Source organism: Aulostomus chinensis, chromosome 16 (genome assembly GCF_037954235.1).
Source record: "Aulostomus chinensis isolate RoL2024-O1b breed Wild chromosome 16, RoL_Achi_v1.0, whole genome shotgun sequence".
NCBI lineage: Eukaryota > Metazoa > Chordata > Actinopteri > Syngnathiformes > Aulostomidae > Aulostomus > Aulostomus chinensis.
In genome coordinates this window covers 10,752,487-10,778,329 of record NC_141335.1, presented here as the reverse complement: position 1 = coordinate 10,778,329, position 25,843 = coordinate 10,752,487, and the positions used below count along the sequence as shown (strand labels likewise).

General features: G+C 41.2%; 1 protein-coding gene across 10 annotated transcripts in view; it reads left to right on the top strand.

The window, feature by feature from the left end:
- The window catches only part of kcnma1a (potassium large conductance calcium-activated channel, subfamily M, alpha member 1a), a 158,811-nt gene that overhangs the window by 124,454 nt on the left and 8,514 nt on the right, over window positions 1-25,843 (top strand). For 3 of the 10 annotated variants that reach the window (XM_086180554.1, XM_086180560.1, XM_086180552.1), the window contains exons 19-24: window positions 11,618-11,711; window positions 15,713-15,839; window positions 17,549-17,773; window positions 18,250-18,442; window positions 21,729-21,842; window positions 23,528-23,611. In XM_086180554.1, coding sequence (XP_086036680.1) covers window positions 11,618-11,711; window positions 15,713-15,839; window positions 17,549-17,773; window positions 18,250-18,442; window positions 21,729-21,842; window positions 23,528-23,611 — 837 coding nt within the window. Of the gene's footprint in view, window positions 1-3,591; window positions 3,766-7,437; window positions 7,471-7,793; window positions 7,875-9,528; window positions 9,883-11,617; window positions 11,712-15,712; window positions 15,840-17,548; window positions 17,774-18,249; window positions 18,443-21,728; window positions 21,843-23,527; window positions 23,612-25,843 lie in introns of all 10 variants that reach the window. The other 7 variants (XM_086180558.1, XM_086180562.1, XM_086180557.1 and 4 more) reach the window with 4 other exon arrangements.

Here is a 25,843-nt window from a genome sequence, read left to right as displayed (position 1 = left end):
CATATTTATAGATATACAACACTCCCATTACTAGACTAGAACCTTGTCTGTTCTTTTCTATCATGTTTTGTTCTCTTCTGTTGTTTTTCCCATGTTTCTTTATGACCAGTGACACACTTTTTGATGTATTTCCTTCCCTGCTGCCATTGGAAAACACCACTTAATTTTAACTACTCACTGGTAGTGATTTATTGTGAGTAAAAGGAAATGGGTGTCCTATTACCCAAAGTGCAGTGCAAGTGTTTTTTTTTTTGTTTTTTTTTCCTCTTCAGCAAATAGTAAACTGTATCTATGTTGCATGTACCAGTGTAGCTTCTGCATCCCTCTCCTCGCCTCTCATTTCTACACTGTGCTCAGACCAGACCAAAACCAAAACAGCAGAACAGCATCAGAACTTCTCATCACCGGCCCAGACAGCTGGTGGTCTGACTAGTTGAAAGTGGCAATTAAAAGAGAGTGTGATTGAAATGGATGTGGCCGATGAGCCCTGCAGTCTCCCCCTCGCTGTTTTGAATATCAAACCAAAACTTTGGAAGCAGATCTGCTGCAAATCTTATGTCGTTAAATGCAATTAACCCCCGTATAGTGTCACGCTCCAAAAAGAAATGCAATTAAAAAAAAATCGAAGACGTGATCACAGATTTAGCAGAAGAAAATGAACAAGAACCACCGACGTTTTGTGTGCGACTGTCCTTTTCAGAGAGCAGAAAACGTCTTTTGTGGGAAACTCTTTTAATCCGTTGGTTGCCAAAACACAACCAAAACAATCTGGTCTCCCCTTTGCCCTACTTCCCTGTGATCTCAGCCCCCCCCTTTTTTTTTCTAAACTCTGGTCCTGCTCGGGCTGAAGTTCCAGACATCATCAGCTTCCCCTCAGAATTGAAATGTCACTACGCCAGTCTTGAGCATTTCAATCTGGACAGTCGTTGGGTCCTCTTTTGTACTTTCTGGGGAAAAGTCCACCAAAAATTCACAGGATTAATTGTCATCGCATTAGATTGCCACTAGATGGTGGTGTTGTGGTGGCCAGAGTCATGTCCAATATTATCTAAATGCTGATGTCTGTAGAGGAAACTAAAATCCCCTAAAACTTGTCCAGCAAAAAAGCAAGGACCTAATGTGTGTTTTAATACATCTAGTTAAAGAAATCCTCCTCCTGATTTCATTTATTGACTTTGTAGTCAATGATGTTTTATGTAGCATACAGGGGAGTGTGCCTTTCCAAGAAAAAATAATATTTTTCTCCATCACTATTTTACTACCGCCACTGTGCATGGCTTCTCCTTGCGCTCTTGCTGAATAAGGACTCTTTAGGGGGGAAAAAATGGTGTGGTTTTTTTTTTTGGGGACATCCTGCTTATTCAACATAGTGCCCTGATAGCTTCTGTTTGAGTATGCTGTGCCATGGTGGCGTGTAGGAGATGATGACTGATCCAACCCATGCAAACAGTTTATCAGGGCAGCCGTCATGTTGAATCGTCACATAGGAATGCCCTTAAACGGACACCTCATAGGCCAGAATCTGGGTTTTTGTGAAGTCAGAAGTCAAAGACATTGTCAGTGTGTGTGTGTCTAGTGTTCTTCATTGTTCCCCTTCCATGTGTCAGTACCCCTCAGTGTGAAATAATGGTCCGAATACCTGACCAGAACCTCTGAAGTTGATTAGCATGACCTGATAGCCTTGCTGCTCTTGTCTGCCATGCCCCCCCCACCCCAAAAAACTGTTTCATTACTGTGAACAGTTATATTTGTATGTCCCCTGTTGCTAAGACCAACAAAAAAAAATTCTGCATGCTTATTAAATGCTCATGAGGCACAAGTGCATGCCACAGGATTACAACAGTCCCTGTCGCATTTATCCCATGGGTTATGATCTGTGCTTCCCATTCTTTCCTTGGCCACAGGTTTGAAACATATTACTTCATTCAGGATCTTATTTTTTTTCCGATGTGACTCAGAGTCAAAGATGCTGAAAGCGTCTCACTAAAGGTGCCAGACAGTATTATAGTCTGCTGCCTGTTTGCACCTTGGCAATGAGAGAATGGGGACCAGGGACTGTTTCTGCCCAGAGTCACAGCAATCTAGAGATGCTACTCTGGGGACTTTCACTCCCACTTCCCTCAGGGTTTAGGGCTTCACACACACACGCACGCACGCACACACGCACGTAGACTCACACACGCACAGACACATAAACAGAGAGTGGATGCTTACTAGTAGCAAAGGCATCCAGCTTCATCAAAACAATGGCACCCAGTCTCTGAATTGCCAGTTTTCAACATGGGTGATAACTGAAGAGCAATACAGATGAAATAATGATGCTGGATCACCTTCAAAATTCATTGTGACCTTCAAACTTTTCAGAACAAGAAAGATCCAGCACACAAAGAGTACAAGACTTTCTTCCTCTCAATCATAAGCTGATATGCATTTACTTTTAATTTTGAATCTCCATTATCCTGTCTAATAAGTTCTATCCCCTTATTTTATTATAGTAAAAAGGATTTGTATACTGGCCCAGTCTGTAGTATATGATATCTTATATTTTGAAATTGAGTAAATTGATAGTAATTGTAATATTAAAACAATATATTTATATTGTGTCAATAAGTATACATTTTATATAAATAATCCTTTGCCAGTATTTATCTGGCACTAACATAATCAGTTACACCTCAAGAATACATGATATTTAGGTGCCTCAGTATTTGTATTTTAGATATAAATCTGAAGACAGTAATATACATTATACAATAAAATCTATGGAATATTTGCCAACATGTACTGACATTAGCCATCATGAGCTGACAGAGTAACCGTGTGATGACACGTCTCATATTAATTTGGTCAATGGTTGGTTAATTTTGCCCTCATAAACAGTGCACAGTCTTACTTTGAACTGACAGCACATAACATCACAAGTATTTTAACGTGAATTATGGCTACACAAGAAAAAACACACATCGTCTATTCACACATATGTTAGCGTGGAGCTTCCCTTGGGGAGTGGAGCAGTGAAACTTCACTTCTTAATATATAGCATGACTCGGCCAGTCTAGCCAGTAGAATAGTGTGATGCCTTTGGACAGAGCCGCTGCAGCTGCATGATGGGATACAGGTACGTGATCCACTCCTTTAGCCAAATGCATAGAGGATGTACTAAATGTATGAAACATTGTATGAGGTTTGCTGCTGAAGACATTGCTCATGCCTCTCTTCCCTGAATGCCTCCCTCCCCCATCCCCTTTCTCCTCACCCCTCTTTCCCACTGTTATAGTTTTGCCTTTTTGACCTGTTAAAGCCTTAGCAAACAGCTTGACCTCTTTAAACTCGTATGACTAACAACAAGATTTATCATCATCATCATCATTTATGCTGATAAAGTGTCCCAACGCTTTGTCAGACAATTGGCTGTCTTAAATACTGTTTACTTCTATTTTGCTCAACTGGGGCTCAAGTCTGTGAGAGCAGGTGGCTAAGGCTTGCACTTTTTAAATGAAGTTACCTTCCGACTTCCCCTGGATGAATATTTCTCCTTTTGCCATTAACCTGCTGCTTTTCCTCTCCTCTCATCCTGAAACATGACTGTAGCCAAGATGTCCGTCTACAAAAGAATGAAACTGGCATGTTGTTTTGATTGCGGCCGTTCAGAGCAAGACTGCTCTTGCATGTCAGGCAGTGTACATAGTAACATGGACACCCTTCAGAGGGCCTACCCACTTTCCTCTGTCTCTGTTCATGATTGCGCAACCACTTTACGTGCCTGTAAGTTACACCGCCCAACACATGCTGTTACGTGTCTGTGCCGTGTGCGTGTGCGTGTGTTGTACCGCGCAGAGATGCTAATGTTGTCTTTGTGGTGTGATCTCCATGGTTTTTTGTGTAGCTGTGGTTTTTGTGAATTTATCTATTGATCTATCTACTTATCTTTCTATCTATATCTATATCTATCTATCGATCTATCTATCTATCTGTCAGTCAATCTGTCTGTCTGTCTGTCTATCTGTCTGTCTGTCTGTCTGTCTACCTGTCTACCTGTCAACAGTGGTGTGGCTCTGTTGTGCTGCTGTACCGTGCAGTACTGTAGGTGTTAGACATGTGGCTATCGCATGCTGCATCAGTCATGCAGTTGTGTGACAATAAAAACGCTACTCGAGCGTTGGTGTTTTATGTGGTTTTAACTGTTTCAGGTAAGAAGTTTGTCCAAAAAACAAAACAAACAAAAAAAATGATGGAACATTTTATTTTCATTCTGCAGGTTTTATAATGCAATTCAATGATATTTGTTCAGTTATTTTGCGTGTGTGTATATATATATATATTTATATTTATATCTATTTACTTTCATGGCCCCCTTATATTTTGGGGAGCTTCTGACTGTTTTACTTTGTTCGTTTTTGTTTAGTTGAAGCAGCTTGCCTTTGTTTCATATTTTCTTTTGGCTTTGAATTAACTTAAAAAAGAGGAGATTGAACAGTTCTTACATATCAAGGGGAACAAAAAAGACAATTATTAAAGAACATGAGACCTGAAATGGTTTTGCAAAGCCTTAAAAATCTGTAGGGCTTCACGGGCATAAAGACTTTTATAGGTGATATTAGTCCAGGGGATCATGATTGGGGTTGGGTATTAAACTGAGATACCTTTGTGCCACTGACAAAATTGCTTCAATAACGGAGTGAATCTACAAGTTAGGATTACTTTCTTAAGCTGTGCTTTGAGTATAAAAACTGAAACAACTGAAGTGTTGAAACAGATGAACATGGCTACAAAACACTGATAATTTGCTGATAATGTTGTGTGAAAAGATGCTGAAACTAAAAACCAAAATTTTTTTATGTGTAATGTAAATGAAATTTGTCTTAAAATTTATTTAAAAAAAAACAAAGTATCGTTCAGGAAATATTTCAGTCAGCAGAGACAGTAAAGGTACATTTTGAACGGTACCCAACCAAAATCATGACGGATGATCGATATTAAAACACATACCAGTTAACCTGCACATGTAGGAAGTTGACCAAAGTCTCAATTTGCCTCTTATACAGAAAACATTTTTAAATGTTTGTGTATCTCCAACATGCTTAGCTATATATGATGAGAAAGGAGGGACAGGGAGAGAGTGAGGTTTTATATTCAGGAAAGAGGACAAGAGGAGAAGAATAGAGGGGTAAAAAAACTATGAAATGAAACTTGAAAATGTGATTGTCAAAAAAGATTCACAATACCTCCAGTCTTTAACTCTGTTATTCTACTACTTTTGTAAGAAGGTAAATGCCAACAGATTTTGTCTGAACAAAAAGAAATAGAAGAAAGTGACGTTTGTTCGATAAAGAAACGGAGTACTGAAGCTTCCCCTCCTTTCTGTTTTGTTCTTGAGTGGATGGGAAATACTAAATTGTCTGTCAATTAGACATGGCAGCAGTAGGCCTAGCTTTCAAAGCCTTGGGTTCAGACATACAGATCTGATTTCCTTCTCAACATTCTCCCACCGTCTGCCGACTCAGCCTAGATTAGTGTCAAACATGCCATGATGAGTTTGGTTTGGCCTCTTGTAGTTCGGCCCGCGCTGATATCCCTTGGTACCAATTACTGGCCATTACATGGTTACTGATCTCACTTCTGCCTAAACCCCCTGTAGGATTTCAGGAAAGCCTCCCCTTTCTTAGATTTCTTTAACTTTGTCGGAACAAAGCGAGTTTATTGAGGGAGTGCATTGGGTTTTGTCAGTTAAGGATTGTTGGATTTCCCCATTTCCTTTTCTTTTTCCCCCGCCAGACTGAGTAGATAAGACATTTTATCCATGATGACTTCATGCACTTATACATCTGAACCAGTCTTCTTTTTTCCAGCTCAAGTACCTGGATAGCTTATAGCATTCTTTCATTCGTTTAAGTTACATTCGACCACAAATATGTCTCGTTCAGTGGGTGTAAACAGCACAAACAGTCGCATCTGGGCGAATGAGCTTAATTGGATGGAAAATTAGACTGAGATGATATAAACTGGGGTCAGATGCCAGAGAGACATAACCACCAGACATGAGAGCAGAGGAGAATGATGTCTACATCCAAATTGTATGTTGATGAATTCAGTACTTTAGTTCCCCCTTGTGTGGCTGTGAATACGGAGATGGGGCGTCACTGCAGTAGCCCAGTGAGAAAAGCCCAAGATCTGACCGCGGTTCCTATCATGAAAAGGCGTTTAATGCTGGACTTTGAACAGGGGTTGGGGACCCAGGGCTCAGGATATGCTGTGAGCTTTATCTAAGGCTAGCCTGTAGCTTTCTAGGCTGTGTGTGTGTATGTGCATGCGCACTATCTGTGTGTGTGTAACAATATGCAGCCCTCCTCTCTGTGTCTGTGCATATGTGTGCATCTGCATCTCATTGCCTGGGATGTTATCTATCCTGACACAGAAATTATGTTTGCATTTTCATTTTCCCAGCCCTGCTGGTCCGTCACCAAACTTGGCCTGACAGCTCCTGTCCACCAGGCAGACTTGGTCCCTCTGCCCCTACCCTCGGTCTTATGCCGCCTCACTATGCCCCAGATGCTAGCCAGTTAGTCTGTTGCCTTTGTGGTGTGGGCAGATTGCTGGAGACAGATGCCAGGGCCACTGTGGGTCGCTGTTTGAGGATCTGTGTCATAGGCCAGCCCTGGGCTCTTGCTGTGACCTTTACTGATGGAAAAGACTCTGGGAAAGAGTGGGGAGTGTCAGCAGCTCAGTTCAAGTGTACCATCACATCTATTGGTACTATTTCACCTCTGCAGCCGTATATGCGACTAGCTCCAAATCAAAAGCACTGCCACAAGTGGCACCCATACTCATCTAAACCAAGAAGGCGAATTTGAAAGTGTATCATGTTGGAAATCAGCTTTAATTACAAAAACTGGGTTTGGGTTGGAGATCAAGACTGCATGTAAAGATGAAGAATCTTTGCATTTGTGCTCTGTGAGTGCAGCTGTTCTGAGTGGCAAGTGTCTGCTGTCTGTGTTTTTGAAATCTACATGCACTGTTGTCTTTGTGTCCCATGGTCTCTTTATGTTCCTCTGCCCACAGACCTCATGATATTAATCAATTATTTTAAGAACTGTTTAGTTTCTAAGTGAGAATCATTGTTGGCTATACCACTGAGACTGTTTTCATTCTGAAAAGAAAGAAAGAAATGGATTTAGTGCATTTTCCTCTCTGAGAATGGACAGTTCATTTCATTCACTCATCTGTTTATTTGTTGTACCTCAATCATCACTCCACTTTCTTTTGGTCCATTTTTCACCATTTGTGATTTTAATGTTGGTGTATGTGTGTCTGTGACATTGCATTTCCATTTAATTTTCAAACACCCTTTTGTTGATGTGTCTATTTCCTAATGTGTCTGTTTCATTGCATCCTTTCTCCCTCTGTGTGACATGCCACTTGTCTTTGCATTCTCCTCAGCCAAATATAAGTATAATGGATATGTCAGATCACGTAAGTGTGTTTCTCTGTCCTTCTCCATTCTGCTCCAGCTCTGTGTTTAGACTGCAGACCCCTCACATGTAACATGATCAGAAATGATGTTTTACTCTAGCTCTCTTATCTATGATTCTTTTATACGAAGAAAGAGAACCCCTAGCATAACCAATGTTTAATGCAGATTACATAATTTAAAAATATGTTTACAGTAGATTATATATTTGCAGTAAAACTCCCAGAGTTAAGATTTCGTGGTTAATTTATAAGACGTTATCTTGTGTTTGACATAATACCATGTAGTTCCATGAACTATTGTTTTTGTATTGTGCTGCATGTAGCAGCAGATGGCGCTACAACACCAGGGAACAGTGGAAGTCAAAAAGAGGCTGGCGTTCGATTCAAAGCTGATTGCAATTTAGGTAATACTTTGGTAAATTAATTCTTACTACTGGTTAAGAATAAATTTTAGTTTTTGAAATGCTCTTTGTCACCTACAGCATTTTATATATTTATAAATGTCTTTTATTTGGTCTTATAAACATATTGATGCTGAAGGCATTTTTGTTTTCCTCTTTGAAATACTGTCTGCCTCTTCAGCAAACTTAAAAAAAGAAACTGCTATAATCATAATATCAGTTTTGTTTTTAACATTTAACTGGAACAACACGACAATGCATGGCTTAAAAAGCTATTTCATGCAGTTGCAATGCAGATGAAGACAAAAGCTTGCTCATGCAGCAAAAACAGTAAAGGCAAAGCCAGCTCAGCTCACATGCAAAAGTAAACATTTTCAGTTGTTATTCCTCTGCCTCTCCATCCAGTTTACGTTGGGTCACTGCGATCTGATAAGGCTTGCATGCAGGACAGTACTGTCATGTGATTAGCATTTCAAGAAGGGACAGTTGCCGTCTGGGTTATTCAGAAAGCACAGTGGACCTGCCAGGGTGGGTGAGCACTCTCTAACGTTGCACGTGTTTGACAAGGGCCAGATGAATCCAGGAGCTATCGGTGGCGCCCTGTAAATCAAGAAGGCAGCTGACGGCTGGGATAAACGTCTGTTTATCGCCCGAGGCCACCCAAGCATGCTCTGTCCTCCAAAGCACCAACCAACCACCCTTCTACCAAAGGGAGGAAAAGGGCTCCGCCTCTCCCAGTCGACTTTATAACCAGATATTTGACTCATCTCCTTTTCTTGTCTTCCTGTAGAGAGCCATGACCCCTTCAAAAACACACAAACATACGGGTTGACTATGCAGCCTTAGTCAGATTGTGTGAGTGTGTTTGGTGGGAATGGGTGAACCTAGAGTATTTATTCTCATATTAGACTCAGCAGGTTGTCACAGGAAATACAAAGATTTTTATGAAAGTTTTAGTATAAACCAGCATGTAAACTTACTGTTAGATAAAAGGATTACGGCATTTTTGGGTCTAGAATTCCACTCTATTTTTAATTCAAAATGAACCCCTTACATGTCTAATGACAAGAGTATGATAAATTATTAGGTATATTATTATATTTGTTGAAATGCACTACGGATAATGTTTGAAGTGACACAAGATGTGATCAGATTTGACTGGTTTCAGCCAAGCCGTGTCTCTGCTTTGTTCTACCAGAAAGTGTAGCACAAGTGAGCAGTGAAAGCAAGTGGCTTCTGATTAATTCATGTTTGTCACAAATGCAAAAGTAAATGCCGCTGTGAACACTTTGGTTACAGCAAAGGCAAAGATGATAAGGGACATTAAATACAAATGAAGCTTCAAAACGAGTTTTATTATTATTTCTTTTATGGCACGAATGTTTTTGTAATTATTATTTTGGCTGTTTGAACACATCTGATCAAAAGTGAAATGAAAAATTTCAGAGGCAAGTGGTTGATTCTTTACATGGGCCTCATCACGTAATTTAAATTCTTTTTTTTTAATCCATCAGGTTGTGATCTCTATTGAAATATCAGTTCATAATTGATTAAATAGAGAGGAAAAAGATATGACATTTTTGTATATTAATTACTAACTGATTTATGAGCATTAATTCAGGCTTTCTCATACTTTGTATTCTCCATTGTTTGACAGTAATGGATGAAGTTAGACCATCTTTACAAAAGCGATCAGTTAAAACAACTGGCTGCACCTCCACCTCCATCACCTCAAATGCATTCCTTCCCAACACGCTGCACCCCCACCAGGACCCCCTGGCCAAGCCAGACACAATCAACATCCCCCTTGTTAATAACCGTAAAGGAAGCCTGCTTCCCGTGGGGCCGGGGCCCGGGGCTCACCCTTCACAACTGCGCCTCAGTATCTCAGGGCCAGGAGACACGGTGGGCAGATCCCTGGCTGAGAGTCGGCTGAACCGGGCCCGCAGTCTGCCGGTGAAATACCGCTACCACCCCAGTAATGCCATGCTGCTCAGTCACAGTAGGCACTGTAGGTTGCCCCCTTAGCGGGATGCATCAGTCAGTACCCCGCCTGTACCGTCCCTTCATTTGTGTTGTTTGCTGCATGACGGTTCACTCCTCTGGAGTGGCTGTTGCCCCTGTCGCTTTGCACGGATTTGCCTAATATTGCAGTGACTGCTATCAAACTGAGGAGCTGTGAGCTCAGAGAAGACTTTGGGAGCTGAAATACAGTTTGAACAAACATTTTTCTCCATATACAGTAAAAAAAATTATTTTACACAGTGGCTGGAAGGCATTTAATTCTGATATTATAGGTGTAAATGACATGTGATGCTTTTACTGCTCACAAATTGAATTAATTCTGCAGGAGTCTGTCAAACAGTATATTTTCAGAGGTGTTTTTTTTTTTTTTAAAGATACATTAGAAAGAGAACTCTTTGTAAAGTGGAAAAGTGCTTGTGATAGTTGCTGTTCTAAATGCCGAATTGCATAAAGGAAATGTCAGAGAAAGACATTTTATTAGAAGGCAAAGTAACATTTGGTGTCTTTCATTAGCAGAATTAGGTGACAGTGTAGAACGGGTGCTCAGACAATAATGAAATTTAACATGCTTGCAATAGTCACGGCTTGCTAGGTGCACATTGATTTGCTCTAATATCATGCTGTGTTATTGATTTCTAACCAAAGGACTAATAAGGGTTTGAAGTGACAGTGCACTTGGCATTTGCGCTGGGAGAGTGCGGAGTGGATAAGAGTATCTGGGTGCCTGTCTGAAAGCTCTTGAAACTCACAGACAGTAGTGAAGATCAGACTAGTGTTAGCTTGACTGAAATCTTCAGACAGTTGGGCCTTTGCCTCACTCTGGCTGCTCTTTCTTGTCCTCTCTGTCTGGGAATGTAGGCAAAAGTCTGAACATTTTTTTTTCTTCTTTTTTCTTTCATCAAAATAATCTGGCTGCGGCTCAGCTTGGTGCGAGTGTCAAACAAAAAAAAATACAGTTTTTCATCTTACATACAGCTTTTATTTTTGATTAATTTATCCACGTTTTAAAGCGAGTTCTGACCTTCTTCTACTGGAGGGTTTATGTGCCTTTACTAGCTTTTGATATGCATAGCCAACTAATTCTATTACATGTGTGCTAAGTGTTCTCTTGGCATGGAGTTAGACCAGTAGAAGAGCCATTCTACGCTTTAGCTAGAACTGGATTGGGTTGGGGTTCAGATAGGTTAAAAAATAATAAATAAATCTCAAAACCACCCACCCAAGATCCATCTCCATAACCTCTATTTATCTCATTGTCATTGCTTTTGCCCGTGCCCCACTGACAATGACAGTCCGTACCATCTCATGGCAATTAATGGTCACTCTGATGCAGACTGCTAGAGGTCCAACCACCTGCACATGTAACCTAACAAAAGCAGGAACCGAAGCCCTCTGTCAAAGCGCCTTAGTGAGGTCATAAGGGACGCGTGCCTCCTGTGACATTTCCAGGTCATAATTTGGTTTTTCTCCGAGGTTTTCTCCTGCCTTTTTCTTCATTTTTTCAGATTTACCTTTGTCCATTACTAATGCTTTCTCTACATGTCAATTTGACACTGAATTATTAATTTTCCTTTTTCTTCTGTTGAGTTTTATTTATTTATTTTTTTTGTTTGCGATGATTGATTGATTGTTGCCTTTTTTTGTTGTTGTTCATGTCAGGCCCAGCTCACTTCCCCAGCCTGTCTTGTCTCTATTCTGACATTCTGTGCATGTGTTTGCAGTCGAAGATGAGCATCCATCAACTCTCTCGCCCAAAAAAAAGCAGCGCAATGGAGGAATGCGAAACTCGCCCAACTGCTCTCCCAAAATGATGAGGTAAGAGACATTGATTTTATTCTCCTTCCAGTTTTCACGTCGAGAGTGAGAGGAAGTCAGATACAGGCGGAGAAGTGAGGGAGAGGGAGGTGGGACGGGATGGAGCGATGCGTGTGAGAGATACTTCAGAGGCGGATGCCGCTGATGGGGGAAGTTTGAATGGTTGGGGGGGGGGGCAAATTAGGGGTGGCAGAAGAAGGAGATAAGAAACTCTGTGCGAAAAAGAGAGAGGAGAAGTGCCCCGTTCGACTGGCTGTTTAGGATGGCATGTTGTCAGCTGTTAATGACAGAGCTGAAATAATATTTCTGTCATGAAAAGAGGCTGAGAGGAGCCGTTTGAAAACTCCTCTGGCTTTAAAGTCCCAGCTGTCACCTCCTCCAGTCTGGTCCACATGTACTCCTTAAACAATGCTGACACTAATGACACCAGCAACCAATCAGAGGGACCTGCATGGTTACTTTGCCCTCAGGCTACTCCTCTATTGTGGGAACCCCTGTGAGTACTGTTTCTGGTACTTAAGGCCATATGCGAGATGTATCATCACAATCAAATATGAATTAAAATATTACCTTCCTTTTATCTTGTCCTGTGGTATTAAATTGCTCTTAATTGATTTTGAAAGATAAAAGGGGGAAGGTTTTTGTGCTTCTCCGGCTACAAGGCGAGGTTAGCCGCATGACAGCGTGGAAAATACAGAGCGGCCCGAGACGTGCGCGCTGGGACGGCAGGATAAAGGCGCGGTGTTGGAGATCTAACAGGACAGGAACACTCATCGCTACACTGGTTGTCTCTTAATGAGAGTGAGTGCTACGGTCGTCATTTTTGTGATTTAACAAGAGGAAAAGAGAGAGCTGTGTGGCTTTTGTCACGCAGTCAATTCTCTGTGAGACCAAATTATAAGCCTATGGTATTTAAATGTGTCTTCTGCAAGTAGAGTAAAAGCAGCATACATATTTAATTTCTTACTTTTGGTTGTTTAACTTTTGTATTTCTTGTGTGATTGCACTGTTGTGTATTTTCCTTACATTGTAACTGAGTCTTTGTATGTTTGTCGTGCACACTTCCCCTAGGCAGTGTTCCTCCTACTGCACTGGCATGCCTACTGTATATGATTTTGTCCAGTGTACTCGTCGGCCTCCCCCTCAGTTCTGCACAAAACAAGCACTTAATAAGCCCTCATACTTGCCAAACCATTAGACAAATACAGAGTTGTACCCTTCAGTGTAGTTTGCAACAGAGGATCATTTTAGATGCCCTTGCTCAGAGGGAGTAAAACTGCTACAAAAACAACTAGACACTGGCACATTTCCAGCTAGTTTAAAAGCCTGTTTATTTTGCCTAAATTCAACCATAAAACCTCTTTTTTTGTCTTCCTTTTCTGCTTAGGAGACGGTCCCCTTTTGCCATGTACTGTGTGCATCTCCGCTTTGATCTCAGAGTGATAATAATTCTTGCGAGTTATTTACTCAGTTTTGAAAATGCTTCAAAGCGGTGTTAAAGTTTTCTCTGCTTTAGGGGAGCTTCAGTATTCTGCAGGCTCTTGGGTACTGGGATGACAGGTCCTCTGTTATAGGTGTAGATTTTTTATTTTTTTTTCTCCAAGTCTTCGCCCTTAGCAAACATCAAATTACCCATCACAGTCCACAGCCCCCCCTTCACAGCTGTCCCTGTCAACATATAACACCATATATATTAAACAGTTGTACTTTACAAGGTGGATTTTATGCACAATGAAAAGTGATTGTTTGAGGTAGCCTTAGGGATACTTTATTCTACAAGCAAGGAGGGGGGAAACACAGCAGAGAGTTAGTGAGAGAGCGAGCCTACGTATCAAGTATGGTTTTTACAGGACTTGCAGCCTGAAGGCCTTTGTAAATAAATAATGATCAACAGATTGGCTGTGGGCTTTTGAAAAGCATGCCTTTGTCAGTTTGCATGATGGGGAAAATTTTCAAAGGAAGAGGCTGCCTTCATAGTCTGGCAGAGAGGGATTGGGGGAGCACACCCATCCCCAGTTTGTGACTGCAGAGTGATACACTGGAATAACTCAACTCTGTTTGAAATACATACTGAGGGAGGAAGGGAAGAAGAAAGAGACGAGGGGGTGAGACACTGGAGTGAGACATATTATAAGGGAAATATTTGTCCTATATAAGTGCATCTGATAAAATGGCGTGCTGTATTGCAAACAGGGGAGAATATTGGCAAATGTATTAGTAACATTTTACATGAAGTTCACACTAATAATGCTTAGTTAATGCTTAGTTAACTGTTAATAATGGTAAATTAACATTACTTAACAGTTGATTAATAGTTTATTTGCTACATGTTCCGTGCTTTAAAGTAAGGGTCACAAAGAGCATTAATGAATCGTTACTCTTGCGTATAACGAAGCATTAACTTACTTATTGCTAACAGTGTTATTGCTGTTACCAATGTATAAACTAAGAAGACTTATTTTTGGGGATAAAACATTTTAGAAAATGTAAACTAGTCAGTTTGCTTTCCATCTGACCTTTTCACAGCTTTGTTATTAATTTTGGCATAACCAATCTGATACGTCTCTGTGCTAATGAGGTGCATTGCCACCGTGGCAATAACACAAGCTCACAAACCCTTTTGACGGGTCATGACTGACGACAGACATCCAATCACAAAAGATGTCACAGTATCATCTGCAGCTGATATCCCTTGGGCGTGGCACAGTGGCTCAGATGACTTGTCTGCTCTCGTTGAGCCTCGTGGTAGGTTCAACCCGAGCAAGGGAGACGGCAGAGGAAGGAGGAGGAGGTGGTGGTGGTGGAGGAGGAGGAGGGTGTGTGGAGCCTGTGACAGGCTGCCAGTCACAACGCTGACAGCTCTGTGAAAGATAGCTGTCTTGGCAGCGAGAGGTGGAGCAGCAGCCCGCCTGCATGCGCCAGTCAGCCCCTGTGTGGAGGCGAGCAAATCTGAGCAGATTGAAGTGACGGGGGCTCCGTGGAGTTGATTGGCGCAACACGCGGCTGTGGATGAAAGATTCAGGCTGAGTGTAAAAACACTAAATGCTGTCAGTGTTATTATCACCTGCACTAACTGATAGAGCGAAGAGGGGGAACGAGAGGTGGAGAGAGAGAGGGTGGCTAATTGACAGCTTTTTTTCTACTTTAACTTTTCCTGACGATGGCATGCAACCCAAATGCAGACTGAAGGAAGAGGCAACATCAAAGGCTTGTCAGTGAATGACAGTGTTGATAGAGGATAGAGAGAGTGATACTGAGAGAGATGTATGTCAAATTCCTGAGATGTTTTCTCCCATATTACTGTCTGTCTCTCTTCACTTCCCTATTTTGAGTAGTGCGGCTTTAAACAAGAATTCCATTATTTGGGGCTGATTTGTAAATGATGATGTTTATTGAGAAGCAGTACTCAATTTTCAGATTGTATCCTGAGTCAGAGTATTGGATTATATTTTCTGGATTGCATGTACAGCAACTGTGAGAAGGTGTCATGTAGAATGAGTGCAACAACAGGAGAGGTGGCGTAACGGGAACTGACGGCAGCTCTTTCATGGTCACTGTTACACTGGATACAACTCAGCAGCTCACTACTGTGGATTAGCCTGTTTGGTTGTGACACACTGTTGAAACATTCATGGCCATCATTTGGGGAAGCAAAATGTGATTGGGCAAATTCTTGAAATATTTAAAGTGCGAGCCTGTTGGCGCTTTTACTCTTTGCACTACATGGCGTCAGGAACTGGGAGAGGGGGTAAAAACTCGTAATTGGCCGTGTGCTACCGTGCCAGTCAGTCAGTAGCACTCCAGTCTTCGCCGCGAGTGCCTGGGCCTTTGAGTTTCCCGATGACTTGACGTAAAGGAGAAGTAGTTATGAGACTTTGTTCTTTCTGAGTATAAAACATTTGGATGAATAGGTCTATAGGTCTTCGCCATTTCCTTGAATAGTCTCGCATGAATATATTTGTCTTTGTTTTGTTTTGTTTTTGTTGTTGTTGTTTTTACAGTAGACACGACCCCCTCCTAATTCCTGGAAATGAACAAATAGAAAACATGGATATGAACGTGAAGAGGTATGACTCGACTGGAATGTTTCACTGGTGCCCATCAAAAGACATCGAAAAAGTCATCCTGGTGAGTGGAGCAAGCCTTTGCGACTGCATTTGATTAAAGAAATAGAAATTACGGATTATACATAGAGGAAAAAAAGATTAAATAAAGTAAGTATATTCTGGAAAAAGGAAAACGTTTCCCCTCAATTTTGAAGTAATCCAATCACATACTAATACCTATTGAAATTTCTCTCACTGCCTCTCTGTTTCAAGGTGAGTTTATTGTTTTCTCTTCATCCTCACTAAGGATCTGTGGACAGTGTTCCGACACTTCACGCATGAGTTTGATCAGATGTTTTAACAAGGCAGTTTGTAAGGATTTAGGTTTGCTTGTGCAGGATCGGCAGACCAATAAGCAAACTTTATAAAGCATCTCTTCTTTAAAAAAAACATGTAGAAGGGAAGCCACAGCTGTGTAGTTGCTGTCATCTGACCAAGACCAATACTTAGTAAGGCCACCAGCACAAACCCTCTTTTTTGCTTTTGGAAAAAAATACAATCAGGATTTATCAATGAGGCTCAATTAGGAAAGGCATTGACTCCATTATTTTCATTCTTACTGATAGGATTTACAATTTCAGAGAGTTAAAAAATGAGGAGCATATTTAAATGAATCGCAAAATATGATTTACTAAGTTCAGTGGGGGGGGGGGGGGGGTCACTTTCTGCCTATTGTGTCACTGCGGAAAAAGAGGATATCTTAATCTTGCAAATGACCCGACAAACATCGCTGCTGGTCAGAGGAGACGCCTTAAATGGAACACACATTTCTTTTCATTTGGAATATTATCAGACTCTGTTGCGCCGCCAATTCTTGGGAAGAGAAGTTGACTTTCTGGTTCTTCTCGTTAGTGTGTTGTCATTCTTGGTCTTGAGGAAGCCCAAACATAAAACCCTCACTTTTATTATGTTGGTGTAACCTTCATCAGGTGTTCCAGTGCACCTTGTTAGTCGGCCCCCTGCAGAAAAAGCCACTCCCTATTGGTATTGTTGTTTGATTACTACCTCATTCAAAATTTCACTGCTCAAAAAATCTGGTACTTCGTACAGATTCTATTGTAATTTTCAATAAAGCAGTTTTAAAGGTATCCCTGCATGTATTGTACTAAAATATTGGACAACTTACTGAAAGTATGAGCCAGTTCGTAGCTGTGTAGTCTCACCTAAATTCTACCAACACACCATGAGTAGCTTAGAGTTGCCCAAATTAAATGCGCTTTTAGCTGGTGCGACCAAGGTGACCATTGCATGAATCTGATGTCTTTCTGATTCAGGTCTGAATGTACATACATAGTCAATGTGCCTAAAATCTTACAAACTGCATTCATCGGCACTTGATTGAGCCAGCTGCCCTTTGTTTTTGTTGTGTAAAACCCTATTTCTGAATATCCAATAAACTGCTTATAAACAGAATAGTGGTTAACCAAATGTGTGTGTTTTTTCAAATAAATTATGAAGTTTTTAAGTCCAGTGATTTGGTAAATATATTAAAATAAACCAGTGGTTAACAAACTATTTCATTTGGGTTTATAACAGTTTATAGTGAACTGTTAAAGCTGCACATCACCCAGTTTTTTTCTTAAAGCGCACATTTCTATTCTGTTAATATGTGTTTGTCGCTATCACGCTTTACTGTCTACACACCCCCTTATTCCTCTCTCTCTCTCTCTCTCTCTCTCTCTCTCTCTCTCTGCTCTTTCCCCACTTCCCTGATCCCTCTGTTCCCTGCAGACCCGGAGTGAAGCCTCTATGACGGTACTGAGTGGCCATGTAGTGGTCTGTATATTTGGGGATGTCACGTCCGCTTTAGTGGGGCTGCGAAACTTGGTGATGCCTTTAAGAGCCAGTAACTTTCATTACCATGAACTGAAGCCCATTGTTTTTGTGGGCTCTCTGGATTACCTGAGAAGAGAGTGGGAAACGCTACACAACTTCCCCAAGGTGTCCATCTTACCTGTGAGTGCACACTGCTTAGAAGACAAACTAAGTTAAGTAGCAAGGCATTGACTTTTTTTTTTTGCACATTGAAGTCCTACGAGGGGTTCGACTCAATTGAATGATCACTCCACGAGCGCACAGTTAACCCTCCTCATCCAGAGCACAGACACATCCTGCATATTTAAAATGGCGTTTATGTTTGCTGCACAGATGGTGTGGTGTGCTGCCTCAGAGCTTGTTAGGTCTGGTCTGACTGATGATCAGAGGAGAATCTCAAACACAGCCCTCAGCGCAGGCTAGCCTTTAGATAAGTCTGTGGCTCTGGTTCTCCAGTGCCCAGTTACATCAGTAGAATGTCATCGCTTCAAAACTTGTTAACTAATTTCCCAAAGCTCTACTCTGCTCACTTCTTAAATTTGTTTTTCTCTCCCACGTCTGTCTGTTCTGTGCTTTCTCTCCCTCTGTCTTCCTTCTCTGTTCTCCTCACCCTGAAGGGTACACCATTAAGTCGGGCAGATTTAAGGGCTGTCAACATCAACCTCTGCGACATGTGCGTAATACTGTCAGCCAATCAGAACAATATCGAAGATGCCTCACTGCAGGATAAGGAATGCATCTTGGCATCACTCAACATCAAGTCTATGCAGTTTGATGACAGCATCGGGGTCTTACAGGCTAATTCCCAAGGTAAGGAGTTTCCTTTTAGACACTTGGCTGCCCAAAGGGGACGGGTTGTGGCAGGAAGGGGGGAGAGAGAGAGAGAGATTGGGGAGCCGCATTAATATAGAATGTCAAGCACAGTTCGCTAAGTGCTCTAAATACTTGTTTCATCTGTGTACTGACTTGAGATGTGTGCACACAAAACATTGTGTTGATTGCTTCATCAAACCTTTGAAGAGTGCTTAGCCCACATAATTTTCTGATGATTTCACTCTTGTCCCTGGTAATTACATGCTGCTAACCCTCCTTGATAATACGTTTTAATGATGTAATCAACATGCCTGTGTCATTTGATGTCGTTCGCCCTGATCTGGTGTCTGGCATATCGTCGGGAACAGATTGTTGATGTTTGCAGACAAACACATGATCCCGCCGTCCCATCAGGCCTCATCATCATTAAGCAGCTAGTTCAAATCACCGGGCCCACCATTTCAGCTGCTCCTCATTAGTCACAACAAAACAGTGAGACACACACGCACGCGCGCGCACACACACACACACACACACACACACTCACACACACTCACACACACACATCTATGTGCACACATCCACAAACAGGTAATCCTCCGTTTATGATTAGCCTGAAAGCCGTGACACGCCTTGAGCTCAGTACTATTTAGTGCCTCCACAGTGACTGTAAATACAAATCAAAGCTGAAGGTCCAAGAGGCCATTATTTTTTAGTGCAGAGCACTTCCACATGTTTTAGGAGAATGCCAATGCTGTTATTTCTCCAGCCTTGAGTGAGTGATGGGCTGTCAATAGCCATGCCACTGAGGAACAATAAGCAGGGGGTAAATCTGAGAGCACGCTTGCTCTGGGGAGCTGTATTCACAGAACGCCACCTCAATATGGAAACCTGCTAGCCTATATTCACTTGCATGGTGGATGGATGGAGTCTATTGTCATCAATAATTGGGTCTTACATCAACTACCCATTTCAGTGAAAAATACTTCACTTTAGAGATCACACCACAGTGTCATGCAATCATGTACACACACACACATACCCAGACATACCCAGACACACTGCCTGTGTATGGTAGGTAACGCTTTGGGGATTCCTTCCTCCCAGCAATGCTCCCATTCAGACTGGAATTTAAAACAACAAGGTGCAAATGAAAACATGCGCTTTCCTGGGGGAGAGCTTCTCACGGCTGCTGTAGCATGTAGTCAGCCACAGAGCAGAGCTGTGCCCGGGGGGCTACAGGGATGAGGGGGTATGTAAACCAGATCTCACTTGTCTATTGTACGCTGGAACAGACGAGGTTGCAGCCAGAAGGGGAGACATGAGGAGTCTGTAAATTAGGAGTTTGTTTCCAATATATTACAGTACAGACTGATGAAGAAGAGCCAAAATAATCCAGAGGTCATTTTCAAAAACAGATATCTGATAACAGATAAAGGTAGCATTTAAATGGTCAGGTTGATCTCATCACGTAGTGGTCTCTAGTTTATTTATTGTTTATCTGTTTCAAGAGTGGCTTTTTTTCCACAAAGTAAGTCCTAATTTTGAATTTCTTGAATTAAAAAAGCAAAAAAGCAAAATCATTTATTGATTGCCCAAGGTTAAGGTTCAATTATATCAATGGTTTCCAAAATTAATGAGTCCTGTCCCCCCTGAAACCTCTAGGCTCCTGCTGTTTACCCCGTCTACCACCACAGATGGTGCTAGCACTACCCGTGGCTAGGCTAGCCCAGTTAACATTTAGGCTAGCTCTGTGAGACATAATAATGGAGGACCTGGAGCAGATGATCGGGGTGCTGTCTTCAGCTGATGTATTGCTCCATATTTAAGAAATTTAGGCAACATATTTGGTGCCAAGGGGCTGCATGTTATACTTTGGTGCATCCTCAGAGGACCCTTACCTGGCCCTACTCAGCCTCTGACTATCTAGACTTGATACCTGTAGGTATGTGGAGTGAAATGGATTGGGGTCAGAGCCAATCAGAGGAAGACAGGGAGTGTGTAAATCATAAAACACTGTTTTTGTGATGGAGGATTTTGAGAGGATACTGTAACTGTTTATACCCCCAGTTTAGCGATCTTGGAATTATATGAAGGGATATAATGTCACAGATTTGAGTTTCTCACTGTCAGAGAATGAGGGTGATCAGCAATATTTTAGCTCTGCTGGTTTTACAGTTCTCTGGTTTTGTCTTGGAACAACATGTCGCGCTCTGTTTTGAGCTCACATCACAAATTTTGAGCTGTAACAGGTCGTGAAAGCACATCAGCAGCGGGCCTCGTGTATTCCGCTCTCTGCATTGAATGGAAACTGTTTCTCTACGGCTGTGTACAGTCTTCTACAGTGTTCACCGGGAGACAATAAAAGCAGTGTATTGAGGCAGTATTCAAAACCGTGGTGTCACTCTCCAGAGAGGTGAACATCATCCTTTATGGACTCGGTCAAAGTGATGCCTGTGCTCTCTGGTTGACTGACTGTCAAATCCTTGCTGTTTCCAAGTTCAATAATTGCTCTAACAAGACTTATGATTATCTCTGCTTCAATTCGGTGCGCGCTTCCGATTGTATACGCAACTATTTGGTGTGTTTTCTGCTGCAAAGGGCTGGAAGATCTCTTTTGTAATGTAAGCAGCTCATTGAGTTTTCCTGACAGGAACGGCACACACATGCACGCACCCATCGAGAATTTACAATCCTTTAAAAACTTTGTGACCTGAATATATTTTAAATTTCCTTGGTGGTGGCTCCATACGCTGGCATTTTGCTGTAGTCAGCACTAAATGATGGATGTCAAAACACAGTTGATGCATTATGCATACAGCATTACAGATTTAAGGTGTTTACTTGTCACTTTGAGGAAATGCAAAAATGTGAAGTCATGTGAATTCATCCTCTTGTCACTTGCACTTGTATTTCATAGTTCGGAGCCGCGCCATTTCCGATAAAAGGTTTTCCGTATCCACTTCACCAATTTTATTGTAACAAACTGAACAACATATAAAATTTATGCCTACCCGTTGATGGAGGGATGTGAATGCTAAATATGTCCTGGCTGACCCCTAAAAGCACAGTATCCATAGTGCACTTTTTAGGCAGGTGCCTTGTTCACTTATACTCGTCGTCCTCCTCCTTCTTCTTTTTTACCACTTTACAAAGACGCGCACATAAACAACTTCCTGCTGAGCGAGCTGACATGCACTATGTATAATGGTACTGATATGCACGCTTCCTGTGATAGAAACACTTATGTGATTTGCTGCTGGTATGTTCCTGTGGTGTTCAGGTTTCACGCCTCCTGGAATGGACAGGTCATCTCCAGACAGCAGTCCAGTACATGGCTTTGTGCGTCAGGCTTCCGTCACCACCGGATCCAACATCCCCATCATCACAGAACTAGGTAAATCTAAGTCCCTACGCACCTCGGATGCAACTGTCACACCCTCTTACCCAGTCACCTCAACTCATTGCTCATTTGCAAACAGAAGCACAGACATATTATCAAATCTGTGAGCATCATGCTGCTAACCAAAATTCCAATTCATTCAAGGTCAAACAGACTCGGGAATGTGGAATTTTTGTCCATGTTGTCAGCAGATCCACAATTCAAGTTCATTTGTAAATTATTTGCAGGCTTTTGTCTCGTGTATTAGCTTTTGGGACTGGCTGGTATCTTTGCTGTGAGGACAAAGTACTACAACTTGGAGGAGCACACTCACACCTGGACTGGTTAGCTAGCCCCCCCCCCCCCTTTTTTTTTATATTTGCTTGGGAATTCTACAGATCTTGTGAGCAAGATGTGAATAAAAATCCACTGCCGTGTGCCGTCCAAACTGTAGATTTGCTACTTTGTATAACAGACAACGAGAGAACAAATGGCTGAAGAAAAAGAACGCATAGAAGTATTCTCATGCTCTTGTTGCAACAATTGTTATGTTGCCGTTAAATATGGACAATTTATGCTTCATCTAACAGGGGTTGCTCGCCCGCTGTTTGTACAGCCAAAACACACCCCACCACTGTCCGTGTTTCTTGCAAGTGTACCGTATGAAAGCCCTTCTCCTCCAGGGCGCCGCTGACACTGGTCAACCAAACCAGACTTTTGGGGACATAACAGGCTTTTGCGTAGTATAGATCACATTGTGTGAGTGCGCTCTTAAGGATAGGCATTTTAGGACTATTGCTACACCGACTGTCCACTAATGCAGAAGAAAAACTCTGATGGAGAGGGTGAGAGAGAGAGAGAAAGAGAGAGAGAGAAAAGAGGAAATAGAGTGAAAAGCTGGTGGAAAAAAACTGCCTAGTTTGCAAAATGGGTCCATTTATTAATAACAATGGCAGTGGCTGTATTCCCACTGGTGGCGGGGGGGACTCATGAAACTTTCAGATCTCTGAGGGGCCTTCTAAAGCACCAGAGACTGGCTACTCTGTCTCCCCTGACCCAATTAGGGAGCAATGGAGCATGAGACCAGCTAAGAAAAGGCCAGAAAGAGAAAGGAGCTACCTAATGTTACTTGTAACCGGGCCAGCCATTACCTGCAGAGCGGCTCTCCCATTAGACTGCTGGTCGCATATGTAATCATCAAAACTAGTCATGTTGGAGGACCTGGATGCAGTCCACTCAAGTGCCTCAGCATTTCACAGCTACAGCAACACCAGTCGTGATAACATTGTCCTTCAGAGAAAGCTTAAGTGACTGCGTGTCTCTCTGGAATCATATACTGTAATTACATTGTCATATACTGTAGTTTTCAGAGCCAGCAGGAGATTAAACATTAAAACAAACAAAAACCTTGAGTTGTATGATCCATTTTGTGGCGTGTAAAGTAGGTGTGTTTATGGATAAGACCTTGTTTATCCTTTTTTAGCATGCAATAATGTCTTGTTGTTGTAGTTTAGCTCCTCAGCAGCTGCGACTTTAATTCAGATACTTCACTTTTATATACCGGACGAGCATGAACGAGTCATTTTCGAGGTGACACAAGTGGTCCGAGACAAACAAAAATGCCTTTATTTGCAGTCTTTCAAACTGTTTGCAATAACGACACAATTTCTCCTCTCTCTGCGCTGCCTCACCACCGTTAGATAAACCTGGCAAACTGCTGCCATTGGTTTCACTCAGTCAGGAAAAAAAAAGTGGAACCAACATACAAATGATAACAGAGCTGGGTAAGCCGAGCCTTTGTCCTCTGCTGCCGTTCGCGCCTTCGTTCCGCCGCCCTGCTCCTCCTCATCAGCTTGTCTTGATTTATCTCGCTGCAGTCAAGGCCCTCGCTGCTCCCATGGCTTCACTTTGAACACATTTTTATTCTTCCTTCTGGTTGGAATTGACTGTCTTGTTTTGGCCCCTTTTTTAATGATTTTTTTTCTTGTTTTTTTTTCTCTTTTATTTTTTCTTCCAGTTTGCAGAGCATCACTAGGCCTTTGATCATGCTCAGTCTGTCCTTGTGGCTGTTTTCATAGCAACACGCCTCCTGCCCCCCCCACTCCACCTCCTCTTACACACACGCAAACACACTCACACACACACACATATGCATCCAGCCCCCCTCCCTAACACACACACACACACACACACACACACACACACACACACACACACACACACACACACACACACACACTTTGGCCCAGGCCTGTTTGCATCAGCCCCTTGTCTCTTTGACTGACATTTTTGTTTCACAGCACACAGGAAGCCTGGGAAGAAATCAGATTTCAAAAACAACAACAACAAAAAAAAAAACAACCTCTAGATCAAACTATCTTTTAAACTGCTTTTATTTTTTTAAATTTATTTTTCCAGTTTCTTCGTTTTTTTTCCATCCCTCAGACCATATCTCTGAAGTACTGATGTGGCGGGTTGGGGGGGCAAACAAAAAAACTTATATGCTGCTTTTTTTTCCAAGCACGGCTGGTTCTTAAACTCTTCACTGCCCACTGTTGCTTGAATACTTCAGAACAATACAGCAACTATTGAAAGTACTTGGCAGCGGTATATATATATCTATATATATATATAATTTTATTTATATTCGGCCAAGTGTGCCATATATATGAGCAACAAAATGTTCTTATTTCAGTTTTGAGATCAAATGTTTGGTTATCATTAAATTGACTTTCAGGGCACAGGTAAATATATATTTGAGGTGTGTGTACATATGTGTATGTGAGTGTATATATATATATATATATATATATATATATATATATATATATATATATATATATATATATATATGTTTATATGTATATATATATGTTTATATGTATATATATGCATGTATATATGTGTGTATATGTATATATATTACATATATATGTATATATTTTACACATATGTATATGTATATATATATATATATTTAAAATATATACATATACATATATGTATATGTATATATATATATTACATAACCACACACACATACAAAGGTGATGATGTGACAAACACACTCATCAACAACATACTATTAGAATAAACCATAGCATGTACTTTTACTTGTAAGTGCATGGACTTCCGAATGTTTTAGTAGCCATTTTTGAAGTCTCACTAATATTACCTGATGTTATGAAGGTATGAGTGAAGTTATCATATATATTCAATTTTGTTTTACACAGGCTCTTATCTGTTTGTGTGTTATACAACAAAAGTGTGTGTACTCTTTGGAAAAGGTCAATATGCAGTACAGTGGTTACTGAGTACTTAAAAGATACAAGGTTGATTCATCATTTTGGGACTTCTACAATGGTTATCAGAGTGAATGCATCATATATTTTCATATAAATTATGGTATGTTTACATTTGTGGAATGCACCATGCATGTGATTTAATATTGAAAATTTAAAACGAAAAGTTTTATCTTCCAAACAGGGTTGGGCAGAAAGATACTGTATTAAATGTCAGCTTAACCCTTTATTGTGTGTGTGTGTGTGCGTGTGTGTTTTTTCATGTACAGTATTTTTAGAGCCAATCAATCATCGGTTAATTATTTGGAGATTATGGAAACCCGGAGTGGCAATGAAGGGAGAAAAGATTATGTTGATATAAGCTGTCCCCTCGCTTTGATTAATTAATTTAATCAATTGCATAGAAACACATAATCTTGTGTTTTTTGGCCAAAAATTAATCAAATTTTGGTAACAGGTCGTATCTTGACGAAGCCAATTAATCACAGCCTCTGAATGCAATATCTCTTGTCCACAGGTTAATCAAATTGTGTTGTAAGGTACATCTTGTGTTACAAATTAACCAAATTGTAAGAACAAGCTACATCTTGTGGCCACAAAAAAGCCCATTTGTTTTTAATCTTGTGGCCACAAATTAATCAAACTGTGGAACAATTTATGTTTTGTGGCCACAAAAACGTTCCCTCTGTATGGCCGCTCCTGGGCTCCGTAGAA